The 22,307-nt window shown below is 36.1% G+C and overlaps 1 protein-coding gene across 1 annotated transcript in view; it reads right to left on the bottom strand.

Moving 5' to 3' along the window:
• The window catches only part of LAMA2 (laminin subunit alpha 2), a 485,095-nt gene that overhangs the window by 146,125 nt on the left and 316,663 nt on the right, over positions 1–22,307 (bottom strand). The window contains exons 28-31 of the mRNA XM_079780407.1: positions 20,410–20,527; positions 13,335–13,469; positions 6,091–6,215; positions 784–870 (exon numbers count right to left, since the gene is read on the bottom strand). Of these exons, the coding sequence (XP_079636533.1) occupies positions 784–870; positions 6,091–6,215; positions 13,335–13,469; positions 20,410–20,527 (465 nt within the window). The remainder of the gene's footprint in view (positions 1–783; positions 871–6,090; positions 6,216–13,334; positions 13,470–20,409; positions 20,528–22,307) is intronic.

The following is a 22,307-nucleotide window of genomic DNA, read 5'->3' as shown; positions in this document are numbered from 1 at the left end:
ATACACTTGAATACCCAGGATACTAATTTTATAGAAACTATGGTTCCAGAAGATATTAATGACAAACTTACTAGACAGTCAGTCTGAAATCGTGCTTCTTAATTTACCGTTTGTATTATAGTTAGAATCCAATTTAATAATGGCATACATCTATTATCAGATTTTGCAAAAAAACATGGTGAGAGGAAGCATTTATTAAATACTGTTTGCCTGTTGAAAATGAGAACTGAATAACCAACACTTTATTGTTTGAGTTGTTCTAATTAAGAATGCTTGGTAGCATTTATATTCTGAATTATGTATATACTTGCTGATGTAGTGCCATAGTGCTCAGAACAGTGATGTGTATGTAATTAGGGTTAGCCAATATTTTCCATGGAACTAAAATGAGAATTATGTGTGGTCAGCTTTTTGTTATTATTAACTACTTATAAGCTTTTGGAAATTGATTTATTTGTTCTTATAAAGCTCCCCCCCCTCTCTTTCTCTTCACACACACACACACACACACACACACACACACACACACACACACGATGGTATATATGCATGTATATGTTAGTATGTATATATATTTATAGACTAAAACAGATTAGAAAATTGTGAAATAATTTGTTTCTTAGGAGAAACTCTAAAGATAGGACAATAAATTTGAAAGCATATAAACCACCAGTGAATATGAAAATAATAAAGCCATGAAAATAATGAATACTTTTCTATTATGGTCCTTCATTATACTATCTCTAAGCATCATTACTCTCTACGCAACATGACTGTTCATACCGTTCACAGTACTGGCCTTCATATCCACGTGGACACGCTGTGCAGCGGTAATCATCCAGGCCTTCCATGACACAAGAAGGGCTGAAACTGAGTCAGAGAAACATTGTAAAAAACACTTTCACCTATTTATTTTACAAATTTAAGTAATTCTCTCCATGATCTAGATCAGAAATGGGGAACATCAGTCCTGCGGGATGCACAAAGCCCCAGAAATCATTTGGTCTGGCCCTGCCAAGGCATTAGGGGTGAGTTAATTAGATGTTTGACCAAATAGAGCAGGCTAATTTTTAAGTTGATAATTTTGAACAGCCCACAAATGATGTTATAACTATCTAAATGGCTGTTGGCAGAAAAAAGTTTCCCCACCCCTGATCTAGATGCTTGGAACTTATTTTTGGTGATTATAAATGCCTATTTATAATTATAAGTTCCTATACAAGGGTAAAATATCACAACTAAACAGTACCAATAATAATCAACAAATAAATACGTTTGGTTTTTAATGACTTAACAATGCATCACAGTGACTATGTTAAAATTTTAATAATTATATGACAACCATAAAAATATGAAACATTTAGCAAAAGTGTCCACTTTTCATGAATCAAAAAGGGGGGAGGCATAAAAGCTGTATTAAACTTTTTCTGAAAACTCAGCTCAAATTGCCACTGGCACTTCAACATATGAAGTATGAATAAATGTTTTACTTAAAATAAAAGAATGCATTTTCTAATTTACATAGAAATTTCAAACTACATTTTACTTGAAATACCAAGTAATGTAATTTAGTGTGAGAAAAGAAGGAAAGCTTTTCTCACACTAAATTGCATGAAGTGGGTAAGATTTTTCTGACAGTTTTGTAAGTTTTACTAATAAGTAGGTCTTATTTAACCTGCTCTGTTTTCTTTACAACACTGGTGGACCACAGCCAGTCAGGCTTGCTCCAGGACTGTTGTCATCTTATCCTACAAAAATAAAGACTTGACAAGACTTGAAAACTAAGCTGTATTAACATGTAGTTTGGGGGTTATTATCAACTTCTTTTAAAGGTAGAGAGTGCTGCATTTCCACTGGATACCACTGCATGGGGTACTGGAATCTTTGAAATAAAAAAAAACAAAGATATTTGCTGCAAAATGGTAATGCTGCAAACACCTCATTTTTCCTTTTGTTGGTCTGCTAACCCAATGGCTGTTGAAAAAGGCAATAAAGTGTATAAATGAGGGTCACAACTTCTTTTGCTTTTAGGGTCTTATTTTACTTCTCTTGTAATACATTAAATCAATAGTGTATGAATGAGTAATGAACTCTAACCTTGCAAAATATATAAATAAATCGATCCACTATTCACAAACTCATTATCCAAAAAGTTTATTTTTTGCCTTCACAAAAAGAGAGATAGGTATGAGATAGGTAGACAGACAGATGCCTACTATGCAAATTTCTGGGTAGTAGGTTATAATATAAAAAATGTATTTCTTACTGTGGCTATGACCAATAAACTTTGGAAGCCACTGAACTAGCCCTTTGATTTAGTATTTTGATTCTTACAAGGCCCATTGCATAAAAAATGTATTCATAAATTATACAAATCAGCCCAGCTGGTGTGGCTCAGTGGTTGAGCATTGACCTAGAAACCAAGAGGTCAAGATTCGATTCCCGGTCAGGTCACATGCCCTGATTGTGGGCTTGATCCCCAGCAGGGGGTATGCAGGAGGCTGATTCTCTCTCATCATTGATGTTCCTATCTCTCTATCCCTCTCCCTTCTTATCTCTCTAAAATCAATAAAACATGTTAAAAATTATAAAAATCATATATAGGAAAAAGAAAACACACTTTTTAAAAATTCTGCTAAGCAATCAAGGTGGTACACTTTCTTTTCCTTCTTAAATTTCTTAAAGCTGTAAACTCACACCCTTTTAACCTAATGTCTGCTTTCATCATTGATTGTCAAAATCCAACAGTGAGCCTCAGTTAATCACCAGCATATGTACTGGGTCTCCGCTTGCAACCAGAATCAGATGCTCCTTTACGGCTGCTCTTCTCTCTGTGGTGGGCTGCTCTTCTCTCTGTGGTGCCCATGGCATTGTGGCCTTACTTCCCTTGTCTGCCTGACAGCCCATCTTGGCTCTTCCTGCCCTTCCGGCTTCCCTAATGTAGATAGTCTTATGTTTCCTCCTTTTCATGTGCTCCGCTTGGGTAATAATACCCCGGGAAATCTTATCTGACTTTGATTCATTTATTAACATATGCCTTCCTTCATGTGCCCTTCACATTTTCAGATTTCCATTTCCTGCAGCTGTTTGCATATTTCCATTTAGACAGACCCTTCATATCAATTTTAACTTATTTGAAACATAAATTATCTATCTTCTGTAGCAGCTCTCTGTTGGTTTCCCTATTTCAGTTAATAGCACCACCATCGGGGGGTCAACCTGGCTATAAACCTCTGGCTTCCACTCTGACCTACCTGGCTCTCACCCCTCATATTTAATTAGTTATCAATTCTGTAGAACTGCATTCAACAATTTTCTCACATTCACCCACCTGTCTCCATTCTTGTTACTATTATCTACCTTTAGGTTCTAATTATCTTTTGCCTAAGCTAATGCAATAGCTTTTTAATTGGTCTCATCACTTTTCTTCTTTGCCTGTTTTAATTCATTATATTCAACTCTATTGTAATAGTTTTCCTGAAGTGTGGCTCTCATCATAACAAACTTTTATTAATAATAAAAACTTGTAGTGTTTCTTCATTACATAGAAAATTAAGCAACGATTTCTTAGACTGGTATTCAAGGATATCTCCAATATAGCCTCCATTTTCCAATTCATTTTCATCTACAATTATGAAATTCTATTTGAAAACCATGCTCCAAATTTTTACTTACTAGTTCTTAAACATGTCTTGTATTTTCTATTCTGTAAGCCTTTGCTCATATAATTTCCTACTATCTCCACCAATAAAAGTTCTTCAATCCACTGTTTAGGATATATTATGAATACTACTATTTCTTTTAATGTGATTTGAAACCTCCAAAATCAAGTGTGATATTTTGTGACTTTGAATTCTCTTTACATTTAAGTTGACTTCTCTTAAGACACATTTTGTGACCCTTTCCACCCTTCTCTTTTATATGTCCTACAGCTTTTGTTATAGCTCGTCCAACAGTAAATTATCAATTAATTATTGAAAATTTCTAATCCAAATGGTTCACCTTTTCAAAAAATCTATTTTTAGTGATTCCAGAGGAGAAGGGAGAGGGGGAGAGAGATACAGACATCAGTGATGAGAGAGAACCATTCATCAGCTGTCTTCTGCACACCCTCTACTGGGGATCGAGCCCACAACTGGGCCATGTGCTCTGACTGGAATCAAACCATGATCGCTTGGTTCATAGGTTGACACACAACCGCTACCCATAGTGGCTGGGTCAATTGGTTTACATTTTAATAAATGTTAAAATAAATAACATTCCCTTATTTTGAAATTTGATCACCTAAGGGAGATTAGGAAAAAATGAAAATAAAATTATTGTGTTTTTGTGGGCCTCATTCCAACCCTGTACTTTGCAGGTAGACAGATGTGATTCAAAACTGTGTTCTAAGATGTTTCTTGTAGTGGAGTCATTGGTTTGCAGTAGTAGTAGTAAGTTATGCTTTCCCACTCAAGGCGGGGTGTGGGGGGTTGGGTTGGTAATTCACAAAACAAGCTAAATTGTTAGAATTCCTTGATTGAAAAATTTAGCTTGAATTTTATTGCTGTTTCCTGAAAATAACTTGGAGATGCTTCTGAGTTGCCCATCGACTGCTTTTGATTCCTTGGATCCCACCCAGTCTTTCACTTTAAGAAAAAAACAAGTCATTTTTACAGAGGTCTCTGTGTTTTACAGCTGTCCTTTTGTAAGAAGTACTTTCCCAAATAAAACAATAAAAAACCCTAAAAAACCCCTACAAATAATCCACCACTTAGTGCTTACATGAAATAATAAATCACATATATTATCCTCATCAATATCCAAATTCCCTAAACATTTACATTGGACTCCCTATAAATACCCCTAATTCTGTTAAACAATCAATAGGAGATTGCAGAGTAAAGGGAGAAAACTTAAATGAAGTTTTTAGAATGTATATAAAGCCAAATATGGAAACACACACACAGATACAAACAAACAAACAAAAAACCCCACTAAGTCATCACTGGTAGAATGATCTTCATCTGAGTTGTTTGCAGTTCTAATAAATTCAAGATAAGGATTCTGTATCTGAACAAACTGTCCTACTTCTTTTCAACAGCAAATTCTTTAAGAAACACTGCCCTACCATGTAGAGACTGAAGTCTATAAATCACTTAGCAGAAAGTGTAGATATCCTTAGCAAAAATGTAAATGAAAATACTTAGGTTTTTTTAAAAACAATATATAAACCAATGCAGAATGTTCAGACAGCACTGAAATAAAATATTCCAGATTTTGCTTCCTCTCATGGCTGTGTTTCCATGGTATCAAACTTGGACCATTTTAACAGAAAGGGGACTGTTTTTCTGGGAGATACTGATTTATTTTGGAGCATAGCACTAAGTCACCTTGCTTTAATTGCACCATTTTTAAATTATTTTCTTTTTAAAATATATTTTTAATTGATTTTTTACAGAGAGGAAGGGAGAAGGATAGAGAGTTAGAAACAGCAATGAGAGAGAAACATCGATCAGCTGCCTCCTGCACAGTCCCTCCTGGGTATGTGCCCGCAACCAAGGTACATGCCCTTAACCGGAATCAAACCTGGGACCCTTGAGTCTGCAGGCCAATGCTCTATCCACTGAGCCAAACCGGCTAGGGCTTAAATTATTTTCTTGATAATTCTTTACCAGTCATGAATTAAACACCCAAAATGAAGAGAAACAGCCAAAAAATGTGATATATATATATATATATATATATATATATATATATATACCAAACAATCCTTCACAGCTTTATGGCAGAGTTATATACAAACATTAGACCTTTATAAAAATATTTAAAATTATGTACATTTGTACATATATCATTTATTTCAAAGACGTATGTTAACATTTATATTTTGATTAATAAATATTATTTACTTGGGACAAGGTTTTAAAGGAAAAATGAACCAAAAGGTATTATGTGCTCACTTTTTGTCTTATTTTTATACTGTTAAATAAATTTCTGTCTTAAATTGAGATTTTTGTCTACAGGAGAAATATAGCCAAATCTGAAAGCCCATGTGCTACACAGATGGGGTTACTGACTGGGAAACATGGCAATAGTTCTCCATCTTACTTGTTGCTGGAAGAAATCAGAGGGCAAGCACATTGCTGACAGTCATTTGGCAATCCCTTGACAATTCCATAGTACCCGAGAGCACATCGCTCACAGAAGTCACCAGCAGTGTGATGTTGACAATTCTGTAAAGGGAAAGGGGGGGATTTGTTTTTAATGTAATGAGAGTTCTAATGGAATTTATCACACAGCTCTGTGCCTATGAGTGTACGTGTTCTTGTGAACACATACACACACACACACACACACACACACACACACACACACACACACACACCCCATTGACAGAAAACTCAATTCTTGACATACATATATATTTTTAAAACTCGTTCCTTTGAGAAACTAATACTGGGCTGTTATAACTCTACTGGCAAGAGTTTCTGTTCTCCTTTTCCTATGTGAATCCCAGTCTAATTTTTTTCTCTTACTCTAATGTCAGGAATAAATTTCAGAAATTTCTAAAATTTATTATATCATTTGGGCCATTGATATTTCTTCTTGACAAAGCGCTGAAAAGTGATAACAATCCTGGGACTTGGTGCATGCCCATCAGGCATACATTTTTTAAGAGACAACAATAGAAAAAAAAAAAGGTCAGTTTAGTTACCACCTAAAGAATGTTGCTCGTGTAATTCTTGCCATATGTTAATGGTTCTTTAGAGAAAGAGAGGACCCAATCTGAACCTAGGAATCTCAGGTCAATATTTTCTTTTCATGCTTGCATCATAAGAGGCACTGGGTAATATGCTTTAAGACATTTACATAAGGAATTAGAATAGTTTCAGAATAGTGTGTAGATGGTTTTGAAATGAAAACTCTGATGAAGTAGAACTGTATTTAACACATAGGATTTATATATGCAATAAGGACTGAGGAAGAGCTACATGCCAGGCACTGAGACAAGTTGTGAGAGGAATCAAGTGAGGGAAAAAGGTAAAATAACATCCTACCCACCTAGCATGATACACAGTTATTACACTATTATTGACTGTATTTCCTATGTTGTACTTTACATCCCTATGACTATATTTGGTATTTTTTAATCCCTTCACCTTTTTTACCCAGTCCCCCAAACCCCTTCTCTCTGGCAACCCTCAGTCTGTCTTTGTTTCTATTTTGTTTGTTTCTTTAATTTGTTCTTTAGATTGCACATAAAGAATGCAAAATTGACTGTTGTTTAGTGGAAATGTGACATTTGACTTCGGAAGTTGAGAAACAGGAGAAAACAGAAGGAATTTTGAGTTGGATTTTAGCTTGATTTTGTAAGTCAGGATTTGGAGTGGTCAAAAGGATGACATAAACAATATAAAAAATTGGGAGCAAAAAAGTCATTAAAAAAAAATAGATGTATAATGAGCTGATTTGATCAACTCAGCTAGAGCCACAGAGACACCTCTGGGCTCTGAATTAAACATAAACCACATCCCATATGCTGAGCTCTTTGCTTCTTTCAGTCAACCAAGAAGCACATATATATTTTTCCTGTGTTTTCTAATGGACAGACAATATTCGGTATGGTATGTGTGGTCATTCATGACAAACAGTAAGTCACATAACTTTTTCTACAGAAATTACAATGGAATTAAAATTAGTTTTTAGAACTTCTATTGACTCTTTTTGAGAGTTTATTCCCCGGGGGAGAAACCATGACATTATCTCAATGAATCTTAGACTTTTGGAGTTTTCTTTTACATTCTTAGTGATGCATTTGAAAATATATTGTATCACTTACAGATGCACTTTATACCTTAATGTAAAATCAACTTTTTCTATATAGTGAGATATAAATCTCAAATATTCTAATTCTCCACTTCCCCTCAGCAGAGGACAGCTCCTATTTTCAGAGAAGAAAAAGTCCTCATTCAGATACTTCCTCACAGCCGAATGACTCACCATCTCGCCTGCATTATTTTCCATCGCTTTAATATCTATTTCTATGTATAGGGAATGGTATTTTGTCGTTTGTCTAAAGCTACTCTCTTCCTAAACTTTGATTTCCTTGTCCTCCTGCCTCCCATTTTCTCCAGCATCTGCACTGTCTCCTCCTTTGCTGGCTTCTTTCTTTCTTTCTTTTTTTAAATATATTTTATTGATTTTTTTACAGAGGAAGGGAGAGGGAGAGAGAGTTAGAAACATGGATGAGAGAGAAACATCAATCAGCTGCCTCCTGCACACCCCCTACTGGGGGGATGTGCCTGCAACCAAGGTACACGCCCTTGACCGGAATGGAACCTGGGACCCATGAGTCCCCAGGCCAACTCTCTATCCACTGAGCCAAACCGGTTAGGGCTGCTGGCTTCTTTCCATTGACATTTGAGGTTGGTCAAGTCTTTCCTATCTTAAAAAACAACAACACTGAGGTCTCAACTCCCTTGTTAACTTTCAGGCTCTTTGATAAGCATTTAAAAAGCATTGTTTAGATTCCAGGTCTCTACTTCCTCATCTCCCATTCATCCTTTAAACAAGTTTCTGATTTCAGCAATAACACAATTCCAGGCTCATGCATAAAATCTTTGTTGCTAAATTAAAATTTAATGACAATGATCAGTTTTCATGATATATGAACTTTCTGTGGCAGCTGATATTTCTGGCTAACCTTTCATCAAAATATCTCTTCCTATGGTTTCTTAATAGTAAATTTAATGACTTTTCTCCTACTTCTATGGCTTCTCTTTTTTATCCTCCTTCATGAACTCTTGCTTCTCATTCTGTTCACTAAGATTGGTGTCCTTGATTCAAACTTTGGCTCTCATCTCTTTCTTTCCTTTACATTCTACCCTGGTGATTTCATCCATTACTACAACTTCAGCTATCATCTATGTACCCAGAACTGTAAATTTCATATATTCAGCACAGATATCTCTGATGATTTCCAGACTCACATTTCCATTTGCTTCTTGGATAGCTCGTATTGCATAACATAAGAGCACCTTGAATTTGAAATGACAAATACTATGCTCATTTATTTAAAACCTGCAAATATTTCTGAATTTCCAATTTTATTTGAGGTCACTCTCACCCTCTTAATTACCCAGACCAGCAATCTAGAGTCCTTCCTCATCCCAGGTATCTACTTTATCACCATATTCCATGATTCTATGATCTGTGTTTTTTTTATTTCCTTGTTGCTATTATTTATATCTGGCAACCATCATCTTTTATCTTTTTACATCAGCCTCTTAGCTAAAGTTCCTGCCTTCAAATGTTCTCACCCAGTAATTTCCTCACACTAAAATCAGAGTGATCATTCTAAAGAACATATCAAACCGTTCCACTTTCTTGCTTGAAAACCTATACTAGTTCCCCATTGACCTTAGGAAGAATGACAGACTCTCTAGCATGGCAAGAAAGATCTTTATAATCCAGTCCCTACTTACCCCTCTAGGCTTATATCTAGCAACTGTAACCTTTGCACACTATGCTAAAGCCATATGTGACTGTCCAAGATTCTCAAATTATGTAATGCTCTCTCTCACCTCTGGGACTTTTCATATGCATAGCCCTTGTTCTAAAATATTTTTTCTCCTTTTTACCTGGCTAGCAACTATTTATTTCAGCTCTTATTATAAATGTTACTTTCTCTGATCAATATTCTCTGATGCCCCAAGTCTGAGCTAAATGCTCCCTCAAGCTCAACACAGTGATTGAAACATGGTGGGCATCCACTGACTACTTTGAATGACTGACTGAATGAATGTACTTTCTAGGAAGTATGGATGAAACTGGTCAGGCTTCTTAAGATGAAAAAGGGCAAGTTTCAAGTCTAATGACTTGAACAGAAAAGGTGGCTAGCAGGGCAAGATGATTTGTATTTTCATATTGATTTAAGTACCATAATCCTCTTTTATTCAGCCATCCAAAGGAACCATTATATTTTAGCAATAAAACAGTCATTCCATATTTAACAGTAGCATAGTGAAAAATAATGATTCTAAGACAAAATAATTATCTATGAATTCCAGTCTCAAATCATTCATCAAAGTGTCAAAGGATGAATAAGTGAGTGTTTTAAGCATATATTTTACAGTTATAGAAATGGACATGTGCCCAAAAGTACATGGGATCTTGAATAATAATTATCAAAATTTTGCTTTTTAAAAAAAATTTCACTGCATAAATACTTTTTGTAAACTAATGCAACACTAATAGCAAAAACACTCAAAGGTAATGTTAAGCATTACTAGAAATATAGATTAAAAAATATGGTTTTCTCCTCTCATTACTACTCTATAATTTCTTTACATAGCTAACAAATATTTTGAGCTTCTCTGGATAGTCAATCTTTTAAAGGGTTGCTGACATACTAAACTTGGTTAACTGAATCAAATGTTCTGGTTGGGTCCACAAACACAGGACATAAAGCATGATGCTCTTTTTGAAACTTTTTGACATAGATCTTTTATATGATTTTCCTGGCTGTTTTGAAATAGTAGACATAATATTTCTGATAATATTTCTCTTGTGTAGAAATTAATCTTTAGAAAAAATTCGTGTTTTAGGTACCTAGTGAATAGTTCAATTATATTCTCAAGAGTGATATGTGCTAGTATTTTTTCAATAATAGATTAGAATATAATATTTGTATTTTTTGCACATGGGAAAATTGGAAATATATATTCCTTCTACTAAATCAAATGAGTTTAATATTAATAATATAGTATGTTAGACCTAATGTTAGAAGTAACCTAACCTAACTTGCTTTCCTTTTAGAGTTACCTCCACACTTTCCTTGATATATTATTAAATACATGAATTCTTATAAGGCAGCCCTTTTCATCTTGTATAACTATAAGCTATGAAATTTCCCTTACGATGAATAAAAGTTAGTTTCAGTCTAATTTTCAGTCAGTGATCCAAGTTCTGATGTCTAAAGCTATGCAGAATGTAAAATTTCCATTTTACAGGAAATGTCCTTAACACATTAAGCACCATGTCAGTCACGGGTGACTGAAATGGAAAGGAAGACAAAACAGGCCTAGTGCTTAATGTGTTAAATAGCTAAATGATACTATTATTCTCTAAATCTTTTTCAAGCTAAGTATCTTCTTCTTAAGCTAAACATTTAACAATCCTGGTTACTCAGGATTTCTCTTAAAATAGAGATTATTAGTCTCTACCTGTGATTTGCAAATATAATGAATGCACTTCCTCCTTGATCTGGATTTATAGAAATGAATCTATAAGTCAAGTAAAAACTTCCATTTCACAGCAATTGCTATTATGCGTCATTTCCTGTGTTGTTGTTTTTTAAATTCTAGATATAAGCTCCTAGAGGGCAAGGTCCAAGCATCCCTTCCTCATCCTTATATTCCTCCCACCTACCATAATGACTGTGAATTGGAAATACTGATTAACAAATGCCTCAAGAATGAATAGACACACGAACCTGCCACAGTTCAAAACTCATCTTGTAGTTCCACCATCATCCTCTTTTTGATTCTTGACCACACTTTGATTCTAGATAACACTTTCAGCTTTATGTAATCTGAATGTTTGATAGAGCTCATCCAAATCACCAATACAGATTTTTGAATATGACAGGGTCAAACACAAAGCCTATGCTTCATCACTGGGGACATCTCTAGAAATTACCCTGTCAAATCAACAACTTCTACACCCATCAAACCTGTTAACTGATTACCATCTGGCTCCTGCTATCAGCCTTTTTGAGGATATCATGAAACATGAAGTCATGACTATTTAAATGCACCAGTTTGAATCACAGATCTGACCCTTACTGGCTTATGAGTTGAGCAAATTATTTAGTTTCTCTCAGTATCAGTTCATAAACTGTGAAAGAAAGAATAATCTTGTATGGTTGGCATGGCTCAGTGTTTGAGCGTGGACCCATGAACCTGGAGGTCCTGGTTCAATTCCCAGTCAGGGCACATGCCTGGGTTGTGGGTTCAATCCCTAGTGTGGGGTGTGCAGGAGGCAGCCAATGGATAACTCACTCTCATAACCAATGCTTATCTCTCTCTCTCCCTCCCCCTTCCTCTCTGAAATCAATAAAAATATATTTAAAAAAGAAAGAATAATCCTATCTGCCTCATAAACTGAATACCTGAGAAAATCTATCTACAGAAGCCTTCATTGGTGCTGGAACATACATAGGGTTGGACACATGGTAGCCGCCAATATTTTTGCTGAATTTAATGTCTGATGTATCACACTTTCTGATGAATTTGACATTATAATGGGTGTTGTTATGGAGGAGAAAAGGATGATGAAACGAAAGTGGCAATGAGATTCAGGGACACCTGCCCCACCGTCAGGCTTAGGGGAATGAGGGAGTGTGAGAGAATGCAATGGCTCCCACTTGAAAGCACTGCAGGGGAAGAGTGTGTTGCAGGCAAGGAAAGAGAAGACAACATTAAGGGAAAAGGCCAGTTATGCCGGGGATTTTGCTGATGTGTGAGCAAGAGTCCCACCAGGCTTGATGGAAAGGGTTCAGGAGATGAGGCGAGGTGGGAAATGGGTTCAGCAAAGGAGATATCCAGAGCTGTGAAGGGGTTGAGAGTCAGGGGGACTCTAGATGCTGAATTTCTTAATAGTCCTGATTGTTCCAAGGCAGTACAGTGGTGGTGGAGTAGGCTGTTAGTAGGAACAGACTAAACTAACTAACTAACCAACCAACTAACTAATAAGAGCAGCTGGAATTCTAAGGGAAACAGTGAAATTATAGAATAACCTATCAAAGATTATAAAGATTTTAGAGTATTTTTAAGCAACATAATATGCTCATAATATATATATTTTAAAAGCAGAACATAAAACTGCATCAATGTATTATATAAATCATATCTACAAACACATGCATAACATTGATAGGAAATAACCTAAATATAAAGTGTTTATCTTAAGTTGAATTCTGGATGACTTTAATTTTTTTCTTAATACCTCTTTATAATTTTCAAATTTCTTATAAAAGGCTTATTTTTGTTTATAATCAGAAAAACCCTTGTGATTTTTACATAAACAGGTGTTTCCTCAGGTGTTATTCTAAGATCCTGTTAATATTCTGTTTCTTGATGTGAGTAGTGGTTTTCCCAATTGTCATTTCTTAATTATTTAAAAAATGTGATAAATGCCATTTTTGCTGCATGTTTTGTTACACACACACACACACACACACACACACACACACACACCCTGCCGTTTAGCAGGCCTCTGTACATGGTATTTGAGCATGTGTAAAGAGAAATGAACACATGAACCGTGTTTAGAAAGGCTCGGGGGAATACCTGGCATATGGAGGTCTCAGGGTCACAGAGGCTGCTGTGTCCATTACATTGACATGGAACACAGGTGCCCAGGGTTGGCCCCGTGGGGCGGCCACCCGGCCCAGAACGCAGTCGATAAAATCCTGGCATGCATGTCTGAAAGAAAAAGAAGCCAATTAGAACAGCCAACTGAGAAATCTTGCTTTAGTAACACTTGGGTTCTCAGCGTAGTTCCAAAGAGGGCTTCTTCCCCCGCCACCTGCATTAAAGGCAACATCATGTACAAACACAAGTGCCATTTTTGATTCCTAAAGTGTGTTTCTGCCTGGTCCCTAGAGTGTATAGGCAGCATCCATGTCATCAGATTTTTGTAACCGAAAGCTGTCATTTCCATATACCACTCAGCCTGAAAATGCTTCAAATAGTCATCTTTTTCTTGAGAAAGAGGTTTGATTTTAAATAAAATTGTGATATGAAGTAAAGAGAGAATTCCAATGTCCTTTACAATCTAAAATCTGCTCCTATTGTGTTGGATGGATAACTAGCAAGTGTCCAACAAGTCTCAGAAAAAAAAATCAAATAAATAAAATAGTATCAGGGTTGCATTATTTATATCAGTATAATTGAAAGATTATAAAAGTAAGAAATTCAACGTAATAAAAGCTCTATATGTCTTGGGAATATTAGGCTGCTAATAAAATTTATCTTTCCCTGGTCTATTTTTTTTTATTTATTTTGCAATAAAAACCTGAGAGAAGCCCACAGCTCTCATTCTCTGAGAATGAGAACAGTCTTTATGTTCTGGGCTCAGTCCTCTCCGTATGTAAAGCTGCTGCCTTTATCAGACACTGATTTATGAGTAAGAGTCAGGAGTTAGTTTTCCAGATACCAGTGAAGATTACACAGGGACTGCTTTATCACTGTGGCTCTGTAGGATTTTTTCACAGGATATCTTGTTCCCATTGTTAAAAGAAAAGTGACTGCTTAATCAGCAGGGGAAATTCTAGTGGATTAAGAACTTCATCATGCCTCCGCATCCTTTTGGTTCTGGACTAGGTCCTTCTTAGTGGAAGGCAAAGTGCCTTACAAAGAGAAAAAGATCAATAGTCAGCACTCTCCTTGTTTATTTTGACTCCCATAATGTGCAAGAACCTCAATTAAGAGTCCCTGCTTTTATCACAGCCTATAAGAAAGTCTAATAATGCCAGCTGATAAAACCGGGAATAGTATTCAAAATATTTTGAGCCTTACTTGTTTCATGGTGGATATATTATTCTATTTTAATAAGTTTATTCACGTTATTAAAAATCATGGTTGATTTTTCCATTTTTTTACCAAATAAGGTCTAGAAATTATGACTGGAGAGTTCTTTTGAGCGTAACAAAGAAACTGAAGAAACAATCCAAGGAGTATTTAAAAATATTATACAGTGTGGATTGTTCCAATTCTTTAGCATGCTGACTGTAGAATAAAATTGGATTTTCTTTATATGGAATTTATCCTTGGCTACCTATATAATTATTGTTATTATTTTTTTGGTATATTTGTGTGGGGTGTGTGCACTGTGTATGTGTGTGTAAAAATTGCACACAATAAGAGTTTCTAGCTCTACTTTATGTCTCAAGCAAAAGTTTAAAGCAAGTCTAAGAAAAAAAACAAAGTTAAGAAATGGCACTTTAATTGAAGAATCATATGATATTCAATCTGATAGACTGAAATTTGAAGGTGAGTGCCACAGGTGAAGTTTACTGTAATACACTCCCAATTTTTCCTGTTACTATGCCTCTTCCCTGGAATGGTAGCAGGACAAAGTAGAAAAGCACCCCTAATGAGAGTCCAAGCCGGGTCCTCAACCCTGGCTGCACCCAGATCATCTGAGGAGCATTCAGTACTGATGTGGCTCCACCACAGAGATTTAAATTCAACTGGTGGAGAGTAGAGCCACGGTTTGTTTCAAAACTCTAGGAGGGTCTAATAAGCACAGGACTGAGACATGCCCAAGTGTTCCTCCTTCTTGGCTGGAAATGCATGTCTTTAAATGGCATGCAGACCCTGGTGACTATGGAAGCCTTGGCTTGGGGAGTCAGTTTGGTCTGAAGGATACAGACAAGTCTCTTGGTGTCACTGAGACACAGTCTTATCATTCCGTGAGTGAGCAGGTGTATGAATCCAAATGATTTCTGAAGTTTCTTTTAGTTCTAACCAGTTACATTACTTTTGTGTCCTTACTAAAGTTCTAAGAGTTAGCAAAGAGAGGCTTCCGTGATGCAAGTGAGAAACTTTAAAACACACTTTTTAAAGAAATGGGACATTTATTTCTTTTTAATCCCCTCCTTTCCTGGGTCCTCTTTGTATTTATTTTTTCCATTAGCAAAACTTAAGTGTGTTTTTCAATAGCAGATGTCTTTCTTCTCAGTGAACTGGGGCAAATTCATGAGAATGATTATATTTAAGTTTGGAAAAAGAGAGGAAAGATAATAGCTACTTTCTAAAGTCCTGTCTAAAATCCTTTCTGGAACACACTAGAGAATTTTTAAAAAAGCAAATAAACACTGTTTTAATCTTATCCCTTTATTTCTCTAACTCAAACTCAAAGTTTCCTTGTGATGAAATTATTCATTGGTCAATACTATATTAGATAATATAGTATCTCATCAAAATATTAGAATCAAATTTACACAAAAATGTGGGAGATAGACAGAAGGGAATGGGAGACAAAGAGAGTAATGAGCCAATATATTCCAGGTGCAGAGTTCTCAATGCCCCCTTATGTGCTCAGAGTTTAACAATAAAAATAGATATTTGTATTGTTGACAATAAAAACACTACCTTGTATCTTTACATGGGTTTTGCAATCAGACAATCCTGAGTTTAATTCCTGCTCACCACTTACTACATATGGTTTTGTGGAGGTCTTGAATAGCCTGGGCCTCAGTTTCCTCACCTGGAACATAAGGATGCTGTATAGCATAATAGTTGGATGTAGGTGTATTTTGGTACTTTGAAACAGACATGCCTAGATTTAAATGCAGTTTTGCTGTTTTCTAGCTGTGGGATCATGGGCAGGTTTCTTATCCTGTTCGGGCTTCCATTTCCTCATCTGTAAAATGGGGATCATATTACAGCCTCAGCGATGTTGGTGTAAGTGTACTAGAAAATATGCCTGGCATTGTGCAGGATACAGTAAGCACTCAATAAATGGTGCTTTATTTCTTATAGGGTTGTTATGAGGATTAAGTGAGATAAATGTATGTTTAGTGCATATAACAAATCAAAATGGGTGCCTCTACCCCAGATAATTTTTTAAAATATCGTCATTGAAAATAGACTAAAAATAAAGGCAACAGTGATTGTTCCAAGTTGCATTGGGAAACAAAATTACAATGCATGTCACTTACCTGTACCATTCCTCAATATCTTGTACCTGAACAGAGTATTTGGGTCTTTCATGTGCAACAGAAATAATAAAGGGCACCCTAAGAGGTGTGTGTGTGTGTAAGAAAAAAACAAACTATTTTCACTATTTTGTCCTTTGAATTTCATGAGCTGATCACAGGTTTAAATTATTTGGGATTAAAAAGAATATTTTTACTTCACAGAAGTGACAGCTTTTGAGTGGTGACCCAGTAGACACCAGCTATTCAACTGTGAGCCAAACATCCTATCAAACCTGAGGGAGGGGGAATGACCAAAATAGGACCTAGGGATCAACCTACACTTTTCCATTTTCCATCATCTTACTGCAGAGAACCACATACTCAACGGTTAATATTTATCATTTCTGCACAAAACCTAACCCGAGTTTAGGTCTGTTTAGGCAGCATTGTTAACTGAGAGGATGGTGAGGAGCTGCTTCTATATTTAGTACATTAAATTCAATGGCTCCCACACTAATATGTGTGGTGAGAAAATTGCGTCCTTTATTTGACTTCCAAAGGTAATATGGTTTCTACTTCAAATCATAAATTGTAATAAGTAGGCATTTCTAGAACTAACATTTTCAATGAACAGGGCTGTAATGTCATAACACTGCAGGTAACAGGCAAAGGCTACGTGTCTTCCCAACTGGCTGTATTTTCAATGGTAACTAACACTTAATTTTGTTTATTTTCACCACATTTTGGGTAAAAACATGAAATGAATAGCTTGTAATTGCAGCCTTTTTAGAATACCATACATTTGGTGAAAATGTGGTAAAGGAATTGCTTTGTGTATTCATGACCCAAAGCATATGTTACCGGAATGGGATATATTATTTCAAAAATGTCCTTAGCTCTTGCTTTGATGATTAGATTTTATGCCTGGGTAATTACACTTTAGAATCATGATGAATTATAAATAAGATATATAATGGATTAGAGGCAATGGCTTGTGGAGAACACCTCAGGTACCTTATTATGAGAGATAGGTCTTTATCCCCATAATCTCTCCACTAAGATATTACTGTAATTATTGTCTGTAAATAGGAGCTTAAGTGAAATTTACGGGAAATAGGTGAAGCCACAAGTATAGGTGGTAGTTTGCATGTGATCCTAGTTTTTCTTGATTTTCTTCATTTCTCACTTGCTTCATTTGTGCTTATATTTTCATATAAAGATAGAAAATTACTAAGATTAATGGGAAAGCATGTTATAGAATATGCTATCTAAAAGCCTACTGATCACAAGAAGAGTTTTTAACATTAAAACCATGGAATAGAAAGTAGATAACATTAAACTAATTTACTGCTCCACTAACATTTTTGTTTAATAAGTGAACAGTAGTATTATTTTAAATAAATGCAGAAAAATATATAGCCGTAGTAACTTTCTCTTCAAGATAGTTAAAGGTCAGTCTTGACTACTTACTGAATATCATCTACACCAAAATAATATTGCAGAATCAGAGAATTTTAGAAATTCAAAAACCAATCTCTAATTTTTTATATAATTTATATATAATTTTTATATAACAACTATGGCCTTTAGCAATTAAGGCTACATAGTAGTCAACAGTTTAGCCAAACATTCCTTAGGATAAGAAAAAAAAAATCACCTGTTTTCTAGAAAAATCTTAAGCTCTTTCTGTCTTCTACTTTTAAATCTTTCATGCTCATTGGAAAGATAGCATATTTTAAAAAAATTTTAAATTATTTAAAGTATTATATATCTCCTTTTTCCCCCATTGACCTCTCCCCAGCTGCTCTCATGCCCCCAGTACATGCCCTCACCCCCATACTGTCTGTGTCCATAGGTTATGTTCACATGCATGCATACAAGTCCTTTGGTTGACCTCTTACCTCCTGACTCCCCGTCTTCCCTCACAGGTTTGATAGTTTGTTTGGTGCTTCTATGACTCTGGTTCTATTTTTGTTCATCAGTTTATGTTCATTTTATTCCACAAATGAGTGAGATCATGTGATATTTGGAAAGATAGCATTTTTATATGTGCCATACTCACTGCCATTTTTCATATATACACTATGTGTATTTGGGTGGTTGTGTATCCATTACTGTGTATGTAGAAGATTCAATTTAAGAATGAGATGGATTATTTGATGCTATTAGACCAAACGAACACATTCAAACAAATACTGCCCTTCAGAACAGACACAAGCAAAGCTATAATATTATTCCAAGGATGTTTCACAAGGAATTTGAAGTTATTCTTAGGAAATTGCCCTCTGAAAAACCTGGAGTTTAAATAATGGTTACTAAGTTAAATGACACTTCAGTTTACAATGGAGTTTTTAACACGTATGTCTTCATTTAAATAAATCCTCATGATGACTGTATAGGTAAACAAACTGAGATGCAGAAACAGTGCCCCTAGGTAGGATTCAGCAAAACCAACCTGCATTTCTTTTCATTACCCCATGCCACCTCTCCAGAGATTTATACTCATCATTGTTTTAAAATATATTTTTATTGATTTTAGAGATGAAGGGAAAAGGATAGATAGAAACATCAATGATGAGAGAGAATCATTGATTGTCTGCCTCCTGCATACCCCCTACTGGGGATCAAGCCTGCAACCTAGGCATATGCCCTTGGCCAGAAACGAACCTGAGACCCTTCAGTCTGTAGGCCGATGCTCTTATCCACTGAGCCAAACCGGCTAGGGCCATTTTTAAGTTGTACATCAGTTTTGACCTGGTGGCATCACATGCCTCAGGTACCATACTTAATATAAAACTTCTCAAATCTTATTTACAAAAGATGCATATAATCCTATCTAATAAAGAGGGAATATGCAAATTGACTGTCACTTCATCACAAAGATGGCGGCACCCATAGCCACAAGATGGCGGCACCTAGTCCTCTCAGCCCCGCTGGAGTCCCCCAGTCCCGGGGGGGCAGCCGCTGAGAGCGGGCAGTGTGAGCGACCTGGCGGAAAGCATTCCACCCCGGCCACAGAGGGCTTGTGGGCAGCGGGTACGGAACATTTGCGTCGTTGCAGGCCGGGCTGAGGGATTCCCCACCCCCCCCAGGCACGAATTTTGTGCACCAGGCCTCCAGTTATTTATAAATAAATTAATACATGGATCTGTAACTACTTACTCCATTAATAACAATATTCACCTAATGCAGTTTTAGCATCTCTAACTGTTCAGAAGAACTGCCACGAAAATAAATCAGGTGTAATAAATGGGCCTTATGAAAACATTACTTCCTGACTGCTCCATATTTTTATAGATCTTTCAATTTTTATAAAATATTTCCCTTCCAATGTGATCCCTACTAATAGGAACAACAGCATCATCTTCTTTTCACTGTGTCTCACACTGTGAGTGGTAAATCAAATAAAATAGGGTAAGAGTATGTATAAAAGTAAAACTGATTGTAGCAGAGGTAGCTTGGTGAGTAGTTAAGAGAGTTGGTCTTGCCACGCCGGCATTGCTCAGTGGTTGAGCGCTGACCTATAAACCAGGAGGTCACGGTTCGATTCCTAGTCAGGGCACATGCCCAGGTTGCATGTTTGATCCCCAGTGGGGGGCGTGCAGAAGGCAGCTGATCAATGATTCTCTCCCCCACTTCCTTCCTCTCTAAAATCAATAAAAATATATTTAAAAAAAAGAGAGAGTTGGGCTTAAACAGGTAAGTAAGAACCAGCTTACCTCACAGGACAAACCAGAATAGCCCGGAGGACAATCACATCTTTCAATCAAGTGAGCTGGAGGAGTCAGTGCTGTTACAGGTCCTTGTTCAGCTACCTCCATTGAGATTTCAGAAATCCTGGACACAGCAAGCAGATGCTTATATTACCAGACAGCAAGCTAAGATCACCTAGCAGTCAACCCTACGAGAAGTGTCCTCTCAAGTTTTTTCCAATAACCTTAAGCTCATGCTCTTGTTTTGAAGCTGCCTACATTTTATAAACATATGTGCCACACCTTATTCCTGCATCTATGCTTCCTCAAAGGTTGAGATTGCATATTATCAAAATATTCACATAAATCATAAGGAATTTCATAAATTAGATGTCTGATGTCCTGTTGAGAAGTTATTATAAAGATTTCCCCATCCACTTTTTAAAATGTGAGTGGCTTCAGATAGGCATGGCCAATTAATTAGACATTTACATTTTTTCAGACAGACAACCCATGGTTATTCCCTGTTAGAATATCTTCCATAGTCACTAGCGAAATTGCTTTTAATTTACAACTGGCTGTGATTTCTTCCTCCTGAGTCTCTGAATAGCCTTTCTTAAACTTTAGAAAACAACGATTCAGCATAATAGAATAATATTGATATTTTTTTTCTGATGATAAAATATTTTCAAATTAGTATTTTGTTAGCTTTATTAAATGAATCTTTCAAATAACTTAACTTTCTGCTCCCTATTGGTGGAAAGGTCCTTATAATTGGGAAAAAAAAGATTCACAGTGAAAACACTGATGCCCTTTTTATTAATTTGAAATTATGCATTAAAATATATGCAGTTCATAAACTCAGACTATTTCACGACTAAGTGATAACATGAAGTGTTCTGCAAATAGACGTCTAAATGAGACAATGAATAGTTTTGCTTGCATAAAAGGCACCTTTGATAGTTTAAAGAGCTTGAATCATAAACTTTACAACAGGCATAGGTAGGTTTTATTGACACTAAATTATGAATGCACATTTTGACTTCGCTGGCGTTGTAACCTGCATTTTGAAGATCAGACAGCCTTTGTGCAACACACATTCAGTTAACATTCTGCTTTCCCTCTCCCCTCCTTACAGGACACATAGCAGCTGTGACCTAAAAACAAACCACTCCCCTCCTAGGAGAAAGGCTCCACCCTTACGGGCCTCTGGATTCCCCTCGGGAGGAAAAGGCAACTTGTTTGTGGACATGTCACCCCACTGGAAACCTCGTGGTGTTTTATGACCTATGGATTTACCAGAACAGTCTTTCCTTCTCTTGCACATGCTTGAACACAACAGACTAGTGAGTACTTAAAAGCCAAGTGGAACTTGAATGGTGTCAACAACAGATATTTCTACAATACATTGTGTTGTTTTTTTTTCCTTCTCAGGAGATGAGAGAGCAACTGCTTTCCCTGAATTATGGATTTGGCCAAACTCAAGCTTTCATCCAAATGAATACTGAAAAGCAAAAGTTGTTATGTCCTTCAAATAAAAGTAAGAGAAGACAAAAGCAAAGAGGGGAAAAATAGCCTTGACAATATGTACAAAATCTGAATCTCAAAACCACATGTATAAATAACTCAAGTGCTCCACTTCTGAGACTACTTAAGTCTGTAACTGAATAAAGCTGCAGGGCTATGTCTTAAACTACTTTGGGGGAAGATTCAAGCACATTTTTGAACTTTGTCACAATTCCACTGTCTTACGACAACAAGTGCTGCTCCACAGATTTATTTGTCCTTATTGTTGCTAGATGATGACTCTAGTGTTTATTGAGCCTAGAAGAAAAGTGAAGTCTTTCATTTATTCTAAAGTTTCAAAAATGATCTCCTAAGCCAGAGGATATTATTGTGAGGGATGTGGAAGAAGGTGATAAGGG

This window comes from Cnephaeus nilssonii (assembly GCF_951640355.1).
Source record: "Cnephaeus nilssonii genome assembly, chromosome: 9".
Classification (NCBI taxonomy): Eukaryota; Metazoa; Chordata; class Mammalia; order Chiroptera; family Vespertilionidae; genus Cnephaeus; species Cnephaeus nilssonii.
This window is presented reverse-complemented; position numbering and strand designations above follow the sequence as displayed.